Source organism: Rhipicephalus microplus, chromosome 1 (assembly GCF_043290135.1).
Source record: "Rhipicephalus microplus isolate Deutch F79 chromosome 1, USDA_Rmic, whole genome shotgun sequence".
Lineage (NCBI taxonomy): Eukaryota > Metazoa > Arthropoda > Arachnida > Ixodida > Ixodidae > Rhipicephalus > Rhipicephalus microplus.
The window spans coordinates 8419339-8440988 of record NC_134700.1 but is presented as its reverse complement, the minus strand read 5'-3'; the positions used below and the strand labels follow the sequence as shown (position 1 = coordinate 8440988).

The 21650-nt window shown below is 45.3% G+C and overlaps 1 protein-coding gene across 6 annotated transcripts in view; it reads right to left on the bottom strand.

Moving 5' to 3' along the window:
- LOC119178190 (ATP-binding cassette sub-family C member 4) overlaps positions 1-21650 on the bottom strand; it is a 2441444-nt gene that overhangs the window by 2003631 nt on the left and 416163 nt on the right. For all 6 annotated transcript variants that reach the window (XM_075869787.1, XM_075871012.1, XM_075871549.1 and 3 more), the window contains exon 4: positions 4600-4818. In XM_075869787.1, coding sequence (XP_075725902.1) covers positions 4600-4818 — 219 coding nt within the window. The remainder of the gene's footprint in view (positions 1-4599; positions 4819-21650) is intronic.

Below are 21650 nucleotides of genomic sequence, written 5' to 3'. Positions count from 1 at the left end.
CTCACCCTTCGCGAGCAGGTTTACAGCGCTAGCGAAAAGGAATGTGCGTGCTTGGTTTGGGCAGTCCAGAAACTGGCTTGTTATATTGCCGGAAGCAAGTTCATTGTGGAAGTGGACCACTGTCCTCTCACCTGGCTACAGACCATGTCCTCTAAGAACGGCCGCCTGCTGCGTTGGAGCCTCGTTTTGCAACAATATACGTTTGAAATACGCTACAAAAAGGGTGTACTCCATGGCAACGCTGATGGTTTAAGTCGATGCCCCTGACGCGAGAGGATGTCTCGAGAACTCTGGCTTTTTTTTTTCCTGACCTAGACAAGAGCTAGTGATTGCTTTTTTTTACTCTTTTAGGTGTACTTGTTTGAAAACGTTAAGACACGGCTATCCAGGGTTTCGGGTTCGGCGGGCTTCCAGTGTTGTTGTTTTGTGTCACCTTAAAGTGTGAGTAACATTTTGAATAAATTGTGTATTTCCTTTAAAATCAGTTAAAGCGAAAAATTGCCTGGTGGAGTTTGGCGGACTTGTCCGGCGCTCACCGGCTGAGTAGTTGTGTTTTCATGTGCGTATGTGATGTCTGTTGAGCCCACAATGAAGCAGGTGTTGCCCTCTACTTCATCAAAGATGGTCATCACCAAACCAACTGCCGGCGCTGATCTCTCCGGACAGTGGCTGCAAACCTCAGCCCATCGAGATCTTCACCCCCCCACCCCGCGCGAGAGACTGTTACGACCGGCCCTAGGGAACCAAGCAAGGAGAGTTTGGGGGAGAACCGGTTCTTGACCGACGGGGTCGTCCACCCCCACCTCCCCATTCAGGCTCCTCCTCTCACCGGGAGAACTCCGGACTCTGCTGTGCGTTCGTGACCATGTTTGGTAACATTTTAGGGCGCCGTGACCATATATGGACTCCGTGTTAGGTTGTGCCACTCCATGTGTTGTGAGAGGTGTTTCCCTCTCCCTCGTGGCCGAGGTGCCGGGGACACCGTATTGGCTGACGATGCGGACAAGGCGCCCAGTGTCAACAACGTGGCGCTATAAAATGCCGAAGACATTTTGTATCACACTCACTCTTCTCTCTTTGGATCAGTTGATCACTTCTCCACATGTAAATAAATCTCTGTTGTTCGTTCGGGCGCTTCTTCTCGCTGAATTGTCGGACGATGGATCCTGCGACGGGGCCAGCTACCGAAAACGAGACCGGCAGGACCCGGAGTCCCAACACCCCTTATAGAACTGGTTGTCACCGAGGAATGATTTTTTTCCACCCTCGGCGACACCCAGCAACAGTCTCCAGCCATCTGCCGTCTTCACGTCCTTCACGCCTTTGTGCTAGCTTCTATCACCGTCGGCCGACTCGGACGCATGTTCGCAAAACGCTTCACTAAGAGTGTGTATTAACCGTGGCGCGATCTTTTTATTGACTGCAATATCACATCCTAATCTCCCACCCCCGACCCTCTAACTTTTGCCACACTGTTCCTCCTGTCTATAGACACATGAACGCCTCCGTCCAAAACTTTGTTTGAGAGCCCTCTAGGTCAGCGCAGCACGCAGTCGTGCACGATGAACTGTGCACACTCCCCCTTCGTTCATACGAAGAGAGAGAATAAACTTTCGAAAACATTGGTTCCGGAAGCCACCTGAAACAGAAAAGCTCACATAACCATGGCCACGGCGGCGCCTCCTCGCTTCCGGAAGAAACCGCATGCGCCAAACAACCAAAGTTCGCTCTGATCTAGGGGGTACTCACTCGCTTGATTTCGTGCCGACCGGCTGTGCGCCCGCTATCTCCGAAGGCAGTGCTGCTCTGGCTGACTGGCTCGCCCTACGCAATCTCCTGACGCCGACAAGAGATCTCGTTGAGTGATACCCCGTCCTCGGAGTTCTGCGACCATGTCCATCTTTCCTATCTTCTCCTTACTTTCGTATGAGGCTGTCCCTATGCCTCTCTCCTTCTGCTCCTTTCTCTATTTATATACCTTTAATTCCTATCCTTTAAATCTCTCCTTACCCCCACTCCTCGTGACTTACTGTTGAGGTGTCCTCCTCCTCAGAGTCAGTTACGGGGTTCATTTTTATCTTCTTTTCATTCCAGAATCACCTCCCCCTTGATCTAGGGGGGTAGGGGAGGGTGAACCCAGATGATGGTGCGTCGCCGCTCGTGTTGGCGGCTAGATAATCACTGCAACGTTGCACTACTTAACAGGCTCCTGCATCCAGCGGTTCACGTTTGAGAAGCTCATGTTGGTGAAGCGCAACACATAATTAGGTAGACGGCAATTGTCTTATCTCACTTTTTTTGTTTAAAGCAAGCCGGACAAACAGCCGTTCAGTCACAATTCGTGTTTTAAATGTAAACGGTGAATTGATCATTTACCTTTTAACATTTGGTTGTAAATTTTCGTTGAATGAAACCAAAATAAAGTTTTCTTAGCAGGTTGTAGTGATTATGACATTTATTGAAGCATTTAAAAATTTCGTGGACATTTAAGCACTTTATATGGCGTAGACCTAGCAACCAAAGAACTAGTGACCGATTACCAAACGTGTTCGGAAAGTCAGACATTCGAGAGATTAAGCCCATGAGATCAAACGTGTTTGAATCTCGAGCTGAGAACCGGTTATAACTAACTTCTAATGCTCCTGGGTTGGATCATTTCATTATCATTACTTTCCTCTCTTCTTTTTGATAAAGTTCACCTGGTTACTATGACTCGGCACACACTTCTGTTTGTATTTCCAAGCAAACAGTGCATTGTGGAGTATTTTTCTACCCTCTTCGTAGCTACTACTGTAATATCATGCTCGAATTCTTCATGTAGGCCTGAGTACATGCCCTATCGAAGTGGAAGGCCACAACGCTCTTTCTAGGATCACTTTTAGTTAGCCAAAGCCAAGAGTAGGCGTGATGTAAAAGTGTGAACAGTATTATAATTTGTAAAAAAATCTTCAGCATAAGTTAGCATATACAAACAAATGCATTATGCCAACAGATACTGAAGGGAGAAAGAAGTTATCCTCCCACGTTCATCTTCATTGATACCCCACCCTAAGAGGGGAGAATACTCTGTGCACAGCCTAATCTTTATCTGACAGGCAGTTTAAAATCTGACGAACATAAACAAAACTTTGCGACAAGAAAAACGTTGCATACCTGCTCAAAGGTGAACGAAAAGTTGTCCTCACCGTGCGCGCTTGACAAGCATGAACGAGCAGTGCGGCCCTGAAGGTGTTCTGTATTAGATGCAAAGCCACAAGGTGCACGAGCGGTGGTGCGCTGTTTTATTTGATTTCAGCAGACCTTGAGCGTTTTGCTACCCATTAACCGAATTTCAATTTCCTTTATATTCACGACCACTCGAGATGTGGAGCAAAACTGATTAGTCTTCTATAACACTACTTTAGTCAACTCAAAAATCTGCTATGTCATCAGTATAACATTTTCAATTAAAGCCTAAACAATTAAAATATCACCATAGTGGGCAGCGCACAAAAGGAAACACACAAGAGAAGGAATCAGATTCCTTCTCTTGTGTGTTTCCTTTTGTGCGCTGCCCACTATGGATAAGTTCCAACTCGCCCGCCTTTCGGTGCTACAACAGTTTAAAATATCACCATTTGTTCACATATGCTGACCATACTATTCCTTATAGCAGTCGGAGAACTGCTCGATCCTATGGGTGGTCTTTAGTAGGGTGGTTTTGCTCGAGATTTGCCATTTACCAACTAACTCTCGACCTTGGTAGCTTGTTTTACGTACTTGCAGTTTTTAATGCATCTCATGACAATATATTTAGGGTGTCAATCATTCTTAACTGAATAAAATTATCAAGATGCATTTCCTGCATTGAGGAATTGAAAGAATGAAATTAAAGGGTCTCGCTATTCCCGGAGTGGGAATGGGCCAGTGCTTTTTTTTCATTCCTATGAATCAAAATGCATGAAATTGAGGTAAATCATAACTCCCTGGAATGGAACTAGAATGGAATAGAGGCGCCCGTTCCGCAACACTGAAAGGAACCATGATGGGAGGCGAAGCAGTGGCGGTGCGCACATCGTTTTCCCAGCTGAAACGGGTATCGACGCGGGTGCTGGAAAAACGGTTTGAAGCGAAACTCGGTGTAGTCTGTCCTCACGTAAACGTGTCTTTGAAACGCTATGACATGGGAGACGGGTCGGGTTTTGTGTAAGTTTCATAGCAGATAAACGAGCCAAAAGAGTGTTTGCACTCGAACCGCGGTCGAGCATTGCGGGCTTTGGAGAGTATGAAGCGAGAGAGAAGTGTGTTGCGAGCGGAGGAGCAACGCCAGCTAGGTGTGTTGGTAGGAGCCGGCAGCTGCTGCGGGTGAGGGAGAGACTGACGTCAACGTGCAGCTGCGACTAGACCTACTTGATATCACCCAACGACTGCGGGGGGAGAAACGCGGTGTGGCGCGGGTGCACGGGGACACGCACGGAAAGCGTTACGTAGGATAATCAAAGAGCTGCTTCGCCACTAAAAATTTCAATTATGGAAGCGCGCCTAACTGAACTACTTGAGCAGGCCCTTCAAGCAGTCATGGGTGCATTCACTCATTTTATGGCAACGCTAGAGACTCACCTTTCTGTAAACGAGGCTGCAGCAAGCAATGCGAATGCGCATGCCCATTCTCTGCATGTTGAAGAAATACGGGTGATGCGTGAAGATGTGCATTCCTCCGAGGATCGACACACCTGCCGCCGACAGGTAGAACTCGGTCTTGCTGATCGATTCCGGTGCGGCAAAATAACGCACCACCCATCCCAACATCATCGGCTGCATTACATTCTTGAAGCACTCCTGGAAAAAAGGCGGCGTGAAAAGGTATCAACATCGTGGCTTTTTTTCATTGAATTGCTTTAATCCTATCGCTCAAACGTTGAAAACAAAATAGTACTTTTTTTCATGGCCTGAAGGCCTGGTCGAGACTACTTTTGATCTGCTTGAGGCAAGAAATATTTAACAGCCCTGCGTTGAGAACATTCATACGCATTCCCCTTTTATCAGCAGCGTCCAGTGCAAAATATTTTCATCACAGACTATCTTGAAGAAAGCACTTCAAATAGCAGATACCCCAGGTCATGCGCCACAATGTCGCGACGAATGTAAACTCAATGGGTGCCAAAAGTGTTCGCGAAGCAGTAACGGGCATCTTGACACTATTGTATTGTGTGCATACAATAAGAACAACCTTCGTGCAACCCTGTTCCTCCAACGCTATAGATTTGGTGAAGCTAAGGGACGTTTGCAAACGTTGTAAGGGTAACAAAAAAGAAGCGAATTCTTTTTTTCGCAACAGTCTTTATTAAATTGTATAAAATTCTATGAAGTAAAAAAGCCACAGTTTTGCTGCAAAGGCGAATGAATGTATGTGATTGCAAGGAATTGTAATGTCAAACAAAGGACGACAAGCAGCTCGAAATTTGCAGGTCGTCACTGAAACACTAAGCAAAACTCTCGAAAAGAAGGCACGGGTATACAAAGAACTTGTCTTGCCTGCCATACCTGTCTTGCCTGCCATAAATCATTTCATGGCGAAGAGCAGTACTTATTATGCTGCGAATGCAACTTTCTTTACCATGTTGGAAATTGTTCCGGGGTATCACTATCCGCGTATCGAAAAAAGACAGACGCCACAATAAAAACCTGGAAATGCGCTACGTGCAAAACCACAAAGCCTCGAGGAAGTCATAACACAACAAATTTCAACGACGAAACTGAAGTGGACCTTTCTCGTGAAATCAACGAAATACACCGCAAACTTGCTGTGCTTATTGAAATGAAAGTGAAAGTAGATGCACTAGATGAAATTAAGGCAACTGTTGACAGCGTCGAACAAGCAGTGCAGGAGATGGCTAAGAAATACGATGAGGTCATTTCGCAGATGAAACAGCAGAATGCCGATATTACAGGACTAAAAAAACGCGTGGAAAAACTTGAGGTCAAAGTGAACGATTTCGAAATCGGAAAGCTGAAACAAGAGCTTAATGACTTGGATCAGTACAGCCGACGACTAAATTTAGAAATACACGGTATGCCCTATCATACAGGAGAGAATTTGCTTGACAAACTTAATAGGCTAGCAGATGACCTTGACGTCCCACATCTTTCTGACCAGGATGTGGAAGCCGTTCATCGACTGCCACCCAAGAGAAAAACTGATAATGCAAGCAAAACAGAGACGGTTCCGCCCATTTTGGTTCGGTTTTTTTCGCGAAAGATTAGGGACAGCTGGCTAGCGAAGAAAAGTGAACTGAGGAAAACTAAATCAAAAATATTTTTGAATGAAAACCTAACAGCGCAAAACAAACAGCTTTTCTGGAAGATGAAAACAAGAGCAGTTGAACGAGAATATCAGTTTGTGTGGCATAAGAGTGGTAAATTGTTTGTTCGCCGTAGCCCACGCGATCGTGTAATTCGGATTATCACGATGGATGACCTCGAAAAGATAAAATAGGGCTCTCATGCATGCTGCTTGTCATTGCACGTGACGTATAAAAATGGCAAGGTTCAATAAATATTATGATAAGGACGCTTTTAAGGCTTCCGCCGCATCATGCTCTAGAAACGATTTGTCGATTCTGCATTTAAATGCGCAAAGCTTGAAAAGTAAGGAAGAACGCGTTTGCATGCTTCTTGATGATTTTAAATACAACTTTGACACTTTAGCCTTCTCTGAAACATGGTTCACCGATGAATATGAGGTACAATTCCCAGGTTACAGATGTACAACCGTATCCAGAAAAGAAAAGCGAGGAGGCGGGGTAGCATTTTATATCAAAAACGATTTGCATTTCGAAACTGTGACAGAGTTTTCAGTCGTAAACCCACACTACGAATCCCTCATGATGAAGTGCTACCATACTGCAATTGTGGTAATTTATAGGCCGCCCTCTGGTGCCATAGATGCCTTTTTTAACTTTTTAGAACGTATGTTGAATTTTTGTTCCGAACTCGGTCTGACTATTGTTACGACGGGTGACTTCAACATCAATATGCTGTCTCTAGAACGCAACAAACAAGTTCTTCTTGATCTATTTCTCTCTTACGGCCTACAAAATGTAATTGATGTACCGACAAGAGTAACAGATGTCTCCGAATCTCTAATTGATCTATGCTTTATCCCACAAACGAATGTCATAGGAGCAGGTGTCTTGATATCTGATGTCAGTGATCACATGCCAATTTTTGTTTTCTTCAACCCTCATTCAAAAACACATAGAATGCGTGCCAATAAAGCTTTTAAACTTAGAAAGATTAACAAAAGCAATGTTGCTGCTTTTCAAACGGCTGTTAGTGAAACCTCATGGTCTTATCTGTATCAGTTAGCGGATCCTGTCATTGCTTATAATTATTTTATCAATCACCTCAAAAAACTTTATGATGAAGCATTTCCTTTAACTACTATCAAACAAAACAAGAAATGTAGGAAACCTTGGATTACCACAGTGCTTCTAAGGAGAATGAAGGAACGAGACAGACTTTTTAGTCAATTCATTAAAACTAGACAACCTAATCTCCTAACTGTTTATAAGAAAATTAGAAACAAACTAGGGCGTGATATCAAAGAAGCAAGAAATTGTTATTACGAAAGAAAGTTCGAAACCATTCTAAATGACCCCAAACGTGTGTGGCAAACATTAAAAGGCCTACTGCCGCAAAAAGAGCCACTCAGCGTCTCTGAAATTGTAGACAGCGATATAACTTATACCGGTATATCTTTGGCTAATAAGTTTAATGAACACTTTTTAAAATGTGGAGCATCGGTAAGTGATAACTGTGACAGGCATAATTACAGGTCATACATTATGCATAACTCCTTGAAGTCTCTTTTCATGGAACCAACAACAGAACATGAAATTAAATCCCAAATACTAAAGTTAAAGAATGCATCCGCATGTGGCCAGGACGAGATAAAAGCCGAGCCGATAAAAGCAGTTGTCAACAGTATCAGCAATCCTTTATCGCACATATGCAACCTCATTTTGGCTACAGGCGTGTTCTCTGATAAACTAAAAATCGCTAGAGTAACAGTTATATTTAAGGGAGGCGATAGAAATGACATGAACAACTACAGACCAATCTCGGTACTACCACTGTTTTCAAAAGTTTTCGAACAAATGATTAATGTAAGAATTATGAATTTCTGCACTAAAAATGATGTACTTACAGGCAATCAATACGGCTTTCAGAAAAAGAAGTCAAGTGAAATGGCTCTTTTAAGTATCAAAGAAAAAATAATTCAGAATTTGAAGACAAAAAGTATACTCTAGGGATATTTCTTGATTTTAAAAAGGCATTTGACTCTATTAAGCATGATATCTTATTAAAAAAGTTAAGCGAATATGGCGTTAGGGGACTTGCTCTTGACCTTATATGCAGTTATTTGACAAACCGCTACCAATACACAGACACCAATCATTCAAAATCAGTTTTAGGTGAAATTAAATACGGTGTTCCTCAGGGTTCCATCCTTGGACCACTTCTTTTTTTATTATATATAAATGATATAGGTAATATTCCGTTCACACCAGATATAATTCTTTACGCCGATGACACGAATGTATTTTTTTCAGGAGAGAACCTACATATTCTTCAGTTGCAAGCTAGCAAATGGCTCAATAATTTATCTGAGTGGCTTATTGTAAATAAACTAGAACTAAATACCAAAAAAACTAAATATATAATTTTTCGCTGCCGAAATAAGTCAATCAGGAATGACGTACATTTGAAATTCCGTGGCGAGATCATCGAGCGTGTAAGAATACATAAATTTCTCGGTGTTCTTTTCGAAGAAAATCTCAGCTGGTCTCCTCATGTCGATAACCTCACAAGACGCATCTCACGTTCAATAGGTATTATCAGCAGAGCAAAGCAACTTTTGCCACGTTGGTTAAAACTCCAGCTATATTACGCACTAATTCATTCCCATTTACAATACTGCCTCCTTGTGTGGGGAACAACAACAAAAACAAATCTTAAAAAGCTGTATATCCTACAAAAACGTATTGTGCGAGTTATTGAAAATGTGCCATATATAACTCACTCCGCTCCACTTTTTAAAGCGAACAGTATATTAACAATGCAACACATACTGAAAAAGAAGCTAGGCATTACAATATTTCAGAAAATAAAGTTATGCCACGATAGTTTTTTTCGACAATTTCTGGGAAAAGGACACGCTTACGAAACCAGAAAAACTAGGTATGTTAAAGGTTTTACACGAACTAACTATGGTATGCAAAAACAATCTTACGTTATAGCAGACTTTTTAAATCATCATCCTACCGTGATAAACTTGGTACAAGAAACGATGCACATGAAATGCTTCAAAAGAAAGTTAACTGCATATCTCCTATCAATACAAGAATAATTCTGTTTTCTTTTTTTCTATTTTTTTTTTCTCTTTTTTTACCTTGCTGCAGTTTATACTGTATATGTATATAGAAAATCTTTCTGTTTCATATGTATAAAGAACAATGTATATATGTAGAAAATCCTGTATATGTTTGGCCAAAATATTGCTACGGAGAGGAAGAAAAGGAAGAGGTGCGACTGACAGGCGCGCGACTGGGCCAATCAGCCATTGTGTCTCTTGCCTGTAGTTTTTACTCTGCAAATACATCTCGCTCAGAAGCAACCAACCTCGTAACATATTGGTGAGAGGTGCTGGGTAACCATCAGGCAACGGAGCTCCGCAGCGGACGTCGCATCGCCCTTCCAGCCATGGCCAATGCTCAGCCCTCCGCGTCAACGTCAGCGTCTCCGACGAACATGGCGTCGCAACCGTACGTTTTCACGCCTCTCAAGGATCCCGGTACATTCTGCGGAACCGATGGCGTCGACGTTGACGATTGGCTGGCCATGTTTGAACGAGTGAGTGTGCCGAACAGATGGGATCCCACACTTCAGTTGGCTAATGTGCTGTTCTATTTGAGAGGCACGGCCAAGGTGTGGTATGAGAACAATGAAGAAGAACTCACAAGCTGGGACCAATGCAAAGCAAAGATGCGGGAGGTGTTTGGCAAAACCGCCAGTCGGAAGATCGCCGCCAAAAAGGAATTGGCCTGCCGTGCCCAATCCCCTACGGAGTCATACCTCGCTTACATTCAAGACGTGCTGGCCCTCTGCCGAAAGGCCGAAAGCGACATGACAGAAGGTGACAAGGTGGGACATGTTCTGAAAGGGATTGCCGACGACGCGTTCAATCTCCTGATGTGCAAGGGCTGTTCCACCGTAGACGCGATCATCAAAGAGTGTCGTCAGTTCGAGCAAGTGAAAAGTCGCCGCATTCTACAAACATTCGCTCGACTCCCAAACACCGCTGCAACATCTACTTGCGAGGACCAGTCAACACCACAACGTGCATCGCCGCCGGGAGACCTTACACGCATTGTTCGTCGTGAACTGGAAGCTATGGCGCCCTCGGCGTTCTATTCGCGCAGTACCGATGCCACTCCTGTTACTGTTCCTCTTGTTCAAGCCATCGTGCGCCGGGAGCTTGAAAACATCGGAGTGCATTCCGTGTGCCATGTCACCGCGCCTAGAGTCAGCGAACGCCCTTTCGTGATGCCCTTCTCCGACCGACGGTCTTCTCCACGTACTCGCAACCCGGCTGAGTGGCGAACTGCAGATGACCGCCCTATATGTTTCAACTGCCACCGCGTTGGACATATTGCCCGTTACTGCCGCAACACATGGTCCTCGGCACATCGCGCAACGACCAATATGACCCGTTTCGACGATACCGCCCGCACCTTTCCACCTGCCGAAGAGCCCAATGCCATTGACCATTCTCGGAACACTTGGTACAGCCGCTCGCCTTCACCACGTGGGCACCAGTCTCGATCGCCGCAAACACGTCGCCCATCGTCCCGTTCGCCGCAGCCACGGCGCTTCTCGTCCCCCGTGGCTTCCGGCCGCGTTGTCTCGGAAAACTGAGAAATGCAGCCCCCGGAGGTGGTGCTGCATTGACGACTTCCGCAGCAAATCCTCTTTCCGTTCCCACCAGACGAAGTGTAATAGACGTTAAAGTAGACGGCGAACCTGTACAAGCACTTGTCGACACCGGCGCAAGCATTTCGGTCATGAGTTCAAGCCTACGCACACGTTTAAAGAAAGTTCTGACACCAGCGGCTGCACAAATGCTCCGTGTGGCCGATGGCGGCACGCCGATGGTTCTCGGTCTGTGCACTGCCCGCTTACGTATAAAGGACCACACTACTTCTGTCATTTTAGCCGTGATTGACCACTGCCCTTATGACATTATCCTAGGCCTGGACTTCTTGTCGAATCATTCTGCTCTGATCGATTGTGCTACAGGCGTTCTTCAGCTAGAGTTGCCTCAGATAGTCGCTGACCCCCCCACTGCCCCGCCGCGCCTGTGCTCTCTTCAGGATGTGCGGCTGTCAGCTCAGGCAGCCACCTTCGTCGTTTTGACCGCACAGCCCCAAGTTCCCGATGGTCAATATGTCCTCCTTCCTCTCGCCGACGTCCTCTTGAGCCGCAACATTGCCATTCCCCATACGCTTGTGACTGTTACTGACAATTGTACCTCGCTTCCACTTCTCAATTTCAGCTTGTGCCCTCAAGTGCTTCCTCGTGGCATGTTCTTGGCCAGCGTATCTAATGCTGACGAATTCGAAATAGCAGCGCTCACCACCGAGATTGATTTACTTCAGTCTCCAGTAGCGAACAGCACCTGTTCTCGGCCAGATCGTTTCTCGAAGATGATTGCACCCGACCTCAACCCTGCGCAAGCCAATGACATCCATCGCCTTCTCGCGTCATATACCGACATTTTTTCTTTCGACGACAGACCTCTAGGGCAAACATCCACTGTTCAGCACCGTATAAATACTGGTGACGCCAGTCCTATTCGCCGACGCCCCTATCGTGTCTCCCCCACTGAGCGTAGAGTTATCCAAGCAGAAGTGGACAAAATGCTCAACAAAGGTGTCATAGAACCATCAAGTAGTCCTTGGGCCTCCCCTGTCGTCCTTGTGAAGAAAAAAGATGGTACCTGGCGCTTCTGCGTTGACTATCGCCACCTAAACAAGATCACACGAAAGGACGTGTACCCGCTACCACGCATCGATGACGCGCTGGACTGCCTACACGGGGCTACATACTTCTCGTCTATAGATCTCCGGTCCGGCTACTGGCAGATTTCTGTCGATGAAATGGACCGCGAGAAGACGGCCTTCATTACACCAGATGGTTTATACCAGTTTAAGGTCATGCCTTTTGGACTATGTAACGCCCCTGCCACATTCGAACGAATGATGGACTCTCTCCTGCGTGGTTACAAGTGGTCTACTTGTCTTTGTTACCTAGACGATGTGATAGTCTTTTCATCTACTTTCGATAGCCACCTGACCCGTCTCGCTGCAATTCTCGCAGTCTTCAGAACAGCTGGGCTACAACTCAATTCCAAGAAGTGTCAATTTGGTCACCGTCAGATTGCCATTCTGGGCCATATTGTAAACGCCGATGGTGTCCAACCAGATCCCGAAAAGATCCGCGTCGTCCGTAGCTTTCCAGTGCCCCGTTCTACATCCGACGTCCGTAGCTTCGTCGGCTTATGTTCCTACTTTCGCCGTTTTGTGAAAAACTTCGCTGACGTTGCCCGGCCACTGACAGATTTGCTGAAGAAGGATACCACATTCTCATGGGGCCCTGAGCAGGCTCAAGCGTTCGCCGCTCTCATCGGCTACCTAACTACGCCCCCCATACTTGCCCACTTTAATCCTTCTGCTGCCACAGAGGTTCGCACCGACGCCAGTGGCCACGGTATCGGCGCAGTTCTCGCTCAGCGGCACCACGGTAGACAGTGCGTGATAGCTTACGCCAGTCGCCTGCTTTCTCCCCAGGAGATGAATTATTCCATCACCGAGAGAGAGTGTCTAGCTTTAGTTTGGGCCGTCGCCAAGTTTCGGCCATATTTATATGGTCGCATTTTCACTGTCGTTACGGACCACCACGCCCTCTGTTGGCTGACTTCTCTGAAGGACCCGACTGGACGTCTGGCTCGCTGGGCTCTGAGGCTTCAGGAATTTTCGTTTAGCGTCAGCTACAAGTCTGGCCGTTTGCACAAGGACGCAGACTGTCTTTCTCGATATCCGGTAGATCCTCCTGATCCCGTTGCGCCTGACCTGGAGAGCAGAGTAATGGCGTTTACAGACGTCAGCGATATGCGCATCGAACAACGACGGGATGAGTCATTGCGCACTATCATCGACGCCATCCAGTCTGACAGCCATGACGCTGAATCCCGTATGTTCGTGCTGCATGACGGCATCCTCTACCGCCGCAACGTCACCACTGAAGGCCCTGAGCTTCTGCTTGTCATCCCTCGTCATCTACGGCCTGCCATACTTCAACAACTTCACGACGCACCAACAGCGGGACACCTCGGCGTTTCCCGCACATACGACCGCGTGCGACGTCGATTTTTCTGGCCTGGATTGTACCGCAGCGTACGTCGATATGTCGCCACTTGCGACCTCTGCCAGCGCCGGAAAAGACCTTCTTTGCTGCCAGCTGGATATCTTCACCCAATTGAAGTCCCCTCTGAACCATTTCATCGCGTGGGACTCGACCTTCTTGGCCCTTTTCCGACGACGACACTAGGAAATAAATGGATTGCCGTCGCCACAGATTATGCGACCCGTTACGCGATAACAAAGGCCATGCCAACCAGTTGCGCCACTGACGTCGCGGATTTTCTTCTTCATGACGTCATCTTACACCATGGTGCACCCCGACAGCTGCTTACGGACCGCGGCCGCTCTTTCCTGTCCAAAGTTGTCGATGACCTCCTTCGATCGTGTGCTACAGCCCATAAGCTATCTACCGCCTACCACCCACAAACTAATGGCCTAACTGAACGTCTCAACCGCACGCTCACAGAGATGCTTTCGATGTACGTCTCCGATGATCATCGAGACTGGGATACAACGTTGGCCTATGTGACCTTCGCATATAACTCCTCTCGACATGACACTGCGGGATTCTCGCCTTTTTATCTTTTATATGGTCGCGACCCCATATTGCCATTTGAAACCACCTTGCCTCTCGTGCCATCTCCTTCCGAGTACGCGCGCGAAGCCATTGATAGGGCTCACATGGCTCGTCAAGTTGCCCAGTCTCGCCTCACCAGGTCACAGGATATGCAAAAAGCCCGCTACGACCACCGGCATCGAAATATAACGTTTGCCCCAGGTGACCACGTGCTCCTCTGGTCACCGTGTCGCCGTGTAGGTCTCTCCGAAAAACTTTTGTCCCGATACGCCGGACCCTACCTAGTCTTACGTCAAGTTAGCGACGTAACCTACGAGATAGCGCCATTGCACTCCAATACGTCACCAAGTTCGTCACTAGTTGACATTGTCCATGTTTCGCGCTTGAAACCCTACTTCTGTCGCACTTCTCCGGACTCTCGCCGAGACGGCGCTCCAACGCCCGGGGGTCCTGCTACGGAGAGGAAGAAAAGGAAGAGGTGCGACTGACAGGCGCGCGACTGGGCCAATCAGCCATTGTGTCTCTTGCCTGTAGTTTTTACTCTGCAAATACATCTCGCTCAGAAGCAACCAACCTCGTAACAATATGTATACTATAAGTAACCTTGTGTATTTTGCTTAGATAACTGCCACTGATGTTTGAGTTGTGAGTGTCTAAAAAAGGGGTGTGACACCCAGTCAGGCATTCGTGCCTTTTTGTCACTCCTCCTAGACAGGGCAAATGTACATATTACTTGTCTTTGTCTGAAATAAATACGAAAATACGAAAATACAAGCGCGAACGAAAAAAATCACAGCACATTCACGGAGTGAATGATGATGAGTGGGGCGAAGCGTCCATCTGTGTGTTCAACCGTCCATATGTCCGTCCGTCAGTTCGTGTTTCATCCTTCTCTCCATCTGTCTATCTGTACGTGCTTCCGTCCATTCATGCATCCATCCATCTGTGCTTCCGTCCGTGCGTCCATCTGTCTGTCCGTGCTTCCGTGCCTCTGTCCGAATGTCCCTCTGTCCATATGAAAGGACACATGGACGGATGGACGCGCGCTTCGCACCACTCATTATCACTCGCTTTGCGGATATGCTGTAAAAACAACTAACGCTATCTTGTTGTATTATTCTGATGGGCACCGTAAATATGTTTTGCAGCCCTCAATAACGTCGGGCGTACAGCGCGTGTGGGCCGCAGACAAGTGCGTCTTTACCTGAAGAACGAAAAACATTGTTTCTGTGTTGCGCAAGTCGCCCGTCACTGCCGTAGCCGCGTTTCGCCACCTCCTCGGTGTTCTCCTCACGTGCACCAGCTGTCCGACAGTCATACAAGCTTTTCGCCCCGTACGCCGACTCACAGCATATATGTCGACAGTGTCCCGCCAAAATCCGGCCGCTCTCCGTCGCTGGAAGGTTGTCGGTCATGTTCAACGCTCAGACACCCCTCTTCGTCTCTATCCTTAAGTGGCTGTGTCACTTCAGGAAACTAGGTGGCGCCGCTCTAGGAGGTGACGCTGCAACTACGACCCAGCCTTTAAAACATCTTATGACCATGCGTACATGCGGAAACTTGGACGTGGAAGTTGGTGGTGTTCATGTGAGATCTCTTGTCGACACGTGGGCACACTTTTTAGTTATTAGCGCTGCTCTGCACCGAAGGCTCAGGAAGGTTCTCACACCCGCCGCTACGAGCACAGTTCGAGTCGCCGATGGTCGCACTGCACCTGTTGTCGGTACAGTAGAGTTTAGACTTTTTTGTTTAGGGCAGTGGTCGTCGTACGCCGCGTTTTGTAATTATCGAGGTGAATCGTTCAGCAGGACAATCACTGTCAAAAAGACATTGTTAAAAAGACTGAAATGTTCAAGATGCGGGTTGGGTTTGAAAATGGAGGCCAGTGCGGATGCGAATGCAGAGGAGGCCAACGCCAAGTGCAAGAAACGTGAGGTCGAGGAAACATTTGCGAAAATGATGGTTACCCAAATAACTGGTGAAGAGAATCATCGAGCTGTAGAGTGCGTTTGTGACACAGCAATAAAAAAGGCCTATGGAGGAAAGTCTTAGGTCCGCCAGGGAGGCACTAGGAAAGGTGAACAAGATAGTGGTTGATGTAGAGAACGGTAGGGCAGCGGCACCCAGAATGGTATAGAAGAAAGGAAAAACGGGTTAGGAAAAACAGGTTCAACTAGTTCAATGGTCGCAAGACCCAGTGTCAGCGAAGTAGTGGGGGTGGGGGTGAGAGGGGACAAAGCAGCTGGCGGTACAAGTGCAAGTAACCTTCAGGGGCGCGACAGTAGCAGAAAAGTAGGAGCATGTAATAATCGCCGAGAACATGAATTTAAATCGATGCGCAGAAGCAATCGAAGAAAGGGTAACTGGTGACAAGGGTTTCAATAGGGATGTTCCCAGGACAAGAGCTGGAAGCAGTCATTAGGCAAGCGAACACAAAACTGACAATTAAAGCTAATAGATGAAACATCTTGATAACTGCGGGCAGTCTAAACGATGTTTTTCGATAAATCGACAGGACTAGCGACAACACTGGCCAAAGAGGTCGATGACATGCGCGCCAGCTCCCCTCGGGTACAGGTATTACCGTAGGTACCAGTGTGGGATGGCAACCTGAAAAGAGCGGTTGTCGACGCAAATGGAGAAATATGACACATGAGTCGAGAGAAAGGCTCTGAGGTAGTGGAAATAAACAGAGAGGTGCATAGTTGGGGTGGTTTTCAACGAGACAGAATTCACTTCGATATGAGCCTAGGTCTTGAGGTGCATCGCCGTAGAATTTTTTTTTTTGGGGGGGCGAGGCATGTGGGTCTTTCGGGGTTGGGGATAGCTAGCAACGAGGAACAGAAGCAGGTGCACTCTTTGGCATTTTTTATTGTGGGGTAAGGAAAAGCAAATCGTCGGCTCGCACCAAAAGCACATAGCAAGCAATGCCCATTAGAAAGTAAAAATTATCAGGACAGAGCCAAGTGAAATTTTGAAAGCGGAGGATGTGCGGGAGAAGGAGACTCCAGCCCCACTCGAAATGGACAAAGAAACTCGGACTTTTCGACAGGTGGCACAGACAGATACGATTCCAAAGTGGCACCAATATCTGAGACACGTAGTGTCCGGGGGAGAAATCGACGTAGGCTCGAGGGCCGAGAAAATTCAGACGTAGGGTAGCATGCAATGTAGCACGAATAGGTAGAAGTGGGGAGAGAGAGAAGAACAGCTATAGCAGAAAAAGCTAATGGTATATAGCTTTGTATAAACAGATCTTACAGACATGAAACAACCACCTCGCAATCCATAGTAGGCGTGAGAATCTTGTAATATAACAGAAGGCAGCCGAAAGGGGTGCGGTATTGGGACATTTATTCATGAAAGTACAGACTGGCAAAGGATCAAGCAGGAGTGCAGGGAACATTTTTGGCTATATGGTGAAAGTGCAGGGGAAATGAGCCTCTTGGGATTTGCATACTTGTCGACAGGGGCAAAAGCTGAAAGCAAAACCAAGATATGGTTCAGTGCACAGAAAATGACCTTAATGAATTGGGAGATGAGTGTGAGGTAATTATATTAGGAGCTGTGAATACGCACAAGGAAGATATGAATGAATATACTAGCCCAACAGGCAGAATGCTTATCGATATGTGTGAAAGGCATAAGTTAATCATTTGCAACAGTGCCGAGAGGTGCGAAGGGTATATAACATAAGAGGTGGGAAGGCTACAGTCGACAATAGATTACGCAATGATGTCATATAGGGTCTATTATGAGCTAAAGGTGATGAACATGCATAGATGATTATGTATCCAGAAGCCTAGGTAGTGATCACAAACGTAACAAGCTAAGTTTTGGAAGAGAAATTTAAATTGAAAGGAGGCATCATCAGCAACCACACCGCAATATTTATTCAGAAAGGCAAATAGAAAGAGCAACTAAAGAAATCGAGAAAATAATCACCGAGACTACTAAAACTGAATGCATGTACACAAGAATAACTCGATTTGTTTAGTATAACTTGCTAAGGTACGATTCTAATCAACCGGAAAAAGAAGACAAAAATCCAAGAGCTGGTGGGATAAGGAAGTTAAGTGAGCAATAGTAAAACGTCAGGAAGCCTCCATGGAACACAGGTATGCTGAACAGAGGGGTGAACCAAAGATTATATGAAAAGGAAATGGGATAGCTTTTTGAACTGTAGAAAGGAAGCGTCCGATCTGATCAGGGAAAATATTACAATAAAAGGCGCCAATTGGATGGCGGAAGTAAACAAAAAAGATAGAAAGGCAACTGCAAAGTTTTGGAAGCATCACAATGATCTGAGTAATAAGACAAGCATGGTACAGAGGTTTATAACTACAGTTCAAGAGGTTAGACTAGAAGAGGTGAGGCAATGGAATATACAAAAACAACGATGACAGAAAAATTTAAACACCAAGAATGCGCTGCATGCTCCATACCAGATGAAGATGGACAATCAGCGCAGTGGTACCACTGCGACATTGAGAGTGGGAAAGGGCAGTGAAGAGGGGGGGGGTTCCTAATACCACATCAAAAGGCCCTGACGGCATCCCAGTTATTCTACAAAAGAAACTAGGACCAAACTGTAAGCAAACATTGAGAGAGGCGGCGAGCCAAACAATTATGAATGAAGACGCCCCAAATAAGTGCAAACTGAGCAGCATGAGCATGAACTATAAAGGAAAGGAGGACAAAGCTGATATAAACAACTACCGTCCTTTAACAGTGAATTCAGTAGTTTACAGGCTGGTGATGCAGATAGTGAAGGGGAGACTACAGACATGGATGGAAAATAACGGGGTGCTGGGAGCACAAGCAAATTGGTTCCGTAAACGAAGAAGGTTGGGGGACAATCTTTTTTCGTTGATTCAGTGTATATAAACAGCGGCAAAATAACACAGGCTCTGTAACGGGCATTCCTAGATATCAAGAGAGCTTACGATAGTGTGATTCAAGAAGACTTGTGGAAAATACTGGACACACTAGATGTGGAAGATGGAATAACTGATCTTCTAAAGGATATCCATAAAAGCTAAAAGCTACATATAAAATAAGAAGAGGTATCCGAACCCATACAAAGATAACGCGGGCTTTGACAGGGATGTTCCTTGTAACCTTTGTTAATTATTCTGTGTCTGCAGGTACTAGAAGCCGAATCAGAGGGGAGTCGTCTCGGCTTCAGCCTCTCTTTTGCCAAGCAAGGAAAACACGTTGAAAAAGACATCATTGGCAGCAATGATGTATGCAGATGATACAGTATTATTAGCCAAAAACAAGGAAAATCTGCTGGAATTGATAGGCATCGGCGGTAATGAGGGAGATTGGTTAATTTTAAAGTTTAGGTGACAAAAATTGGCAATCATGATTTTTAATGTAATGAAGGCAGTGAGAGTAAGGGTAACAGGAATGCAGCTGTAATGAAAAATAAGGCACTATGGAACTACAATAGGTATGATGTTTTGAGAAAGATTTGAAACGGCGTCATGGTCCCGGTTTGATGTCAGCCGGCGTTGACGAGATTAACACTAAGATACTAAAAAGTACGCTCTCACCCTTGAGTAAAATATTACGTCACATCTTTCAGCAATCACTATCAACAGGACAGCTTCCACATGACTGGAAAATTGCAAAGGTCATCCCCGTAGTTAAAAGCGGCAATAAAAACTCACCCCAAAACTACAGACCCATTTCTCTAACATCCATCTGCTTTAAGATGCTTGAGCATATAATCGCCTCCAATATTTACAATCCCTTAGAACAGAATGACTTTTTCTTCTTCCTAAAGCAACATGGATCTAGAAAGGCCCTATCATGCAAAACACAGCTTTTGGAATTCACGACTGACCTACATCATCACTTAGATCTAAACCTGCAAATTGATTGTCTCTTTCTGGATTTTTCCAAAGCTTTTGATCGTGTTGCTCACTGCGCCTAATCTCTAAACTCTCTTCTTTGTGTATAGATTCATCAACTCTGTCATGGATACGGAACTTTCTTACTAACCGGCAGCAATTCACCATTGTTAATGATTTTTCATCCCTATTTCATACGTTTGTTCTGGTGTGCCGCAAGGGAGAGTTCTCGGTTCACTGCTTTTTCTTAGTTATATTAATGACTTACCAAGTAATTTATCCTCACAAGTGCGCATTTTCGCTGACTACTTTATAATTTACCGAGCAATAATTGGTTATTGATCACTGGTACTTGTGATCACGTAATAATTCAAAATGACCTCGACCTCATCAGAAATTGGTGTAATTGTTGGCTAATGTCCCTTAATTCAAGTAAATGTAAAGTAATGTCCTTCTCTCGCAAACATTTTAACTCTTCTAGTTTTCTTACTTTATTAATGGCAATCGCGTATCGAGTGTTGACTCTTTTAAATATTTAGGTGTAACTTTCACATCTAACCTTTTTTGGACTACCCACATCACCAACATCTGCTGTGACGCCTCACGACCATTAGGCTACATACGCCGCAATCTAAGTAAGATGCCCACAAACATACGTGCCTTATCTTACGTAACATTCGTTCGCCCTCAGCTGGGATTCGCTTCTGCAGTTTCGTTCCCTCATTACAGCTATTTAACTAACATGCTGGAGTTGATCCAGAATAGAGCCGCTAGATTTATCTCAGAAAACTAGGATCATAGCGCAAGCATAACACAACATAAAAACAAACTTATTACTCTCCCTTTTCAGCAGCCGACGTGATATAAACCTCCTTTCATTATTTCATAAATACGTAAATAAAAGAAGGCCATTATCAATGACATTGCAAACGTCAGCATTCACATCAAAGAGACTTATTATTCATCTTTCATTGACTCACATGTACGGTAAAACTTACATATTTAACTCATCTGCACTCCCCCGTGTCATCCGCATGTGGAACAGCCTTCCAGATGAAATCGTAGCTGAACGCAATCGAGAAAAATTCCGACACCTTCTACTCACCCATTTCAAGGAATAACTGCTGGTTTTATTCGTATCAAAATCAGCACCTACGCGTTTCTTGACTACTGTATCTCGCTTTTTTTCTCTTACTTTAAACTTTTTTATGGTTTGATTACTAACATGCCATTCAGTTCTGTTGTGTATTCTTGAGTGATGTTTTCTTTTGAATGATGCAAAGTCTTTTCACATTTTTTGCTTGTCTTTTCAGCTTGCTTATGTCGTTATCTCACATTTAAATTCATATGATTTTCATTGCCCTTCTATTCCTACTGAAAATATTATCAATATTGTCTCATTGTTAATCCTGTTAGGACTTGTATAAAAATTGACCATTAGTTTATGTTTATTGTATGTATGGAAATTGTACCAATTAATGTATCTATTTCTTTTATGCTCCCCTTACACAATGCCCTGTTGGGTCTGTAAGGTAGTTTCAATGAATGTATGAATAAATAAATAAATAAATAAATAAACAAGATACAGGAAGTCACACTAGAAATAGTGCATAATTCCAACTATTTGGGCGGATGGATAAATTTCGAGACTGAGTTGCTAAGATAGCACGAAAGATGCGTAATGACTAAGAGTAACCGGAATACTGTGGAACTACAATTGGTATAACGTTGTGAGAAAGATGTGAAACGGTG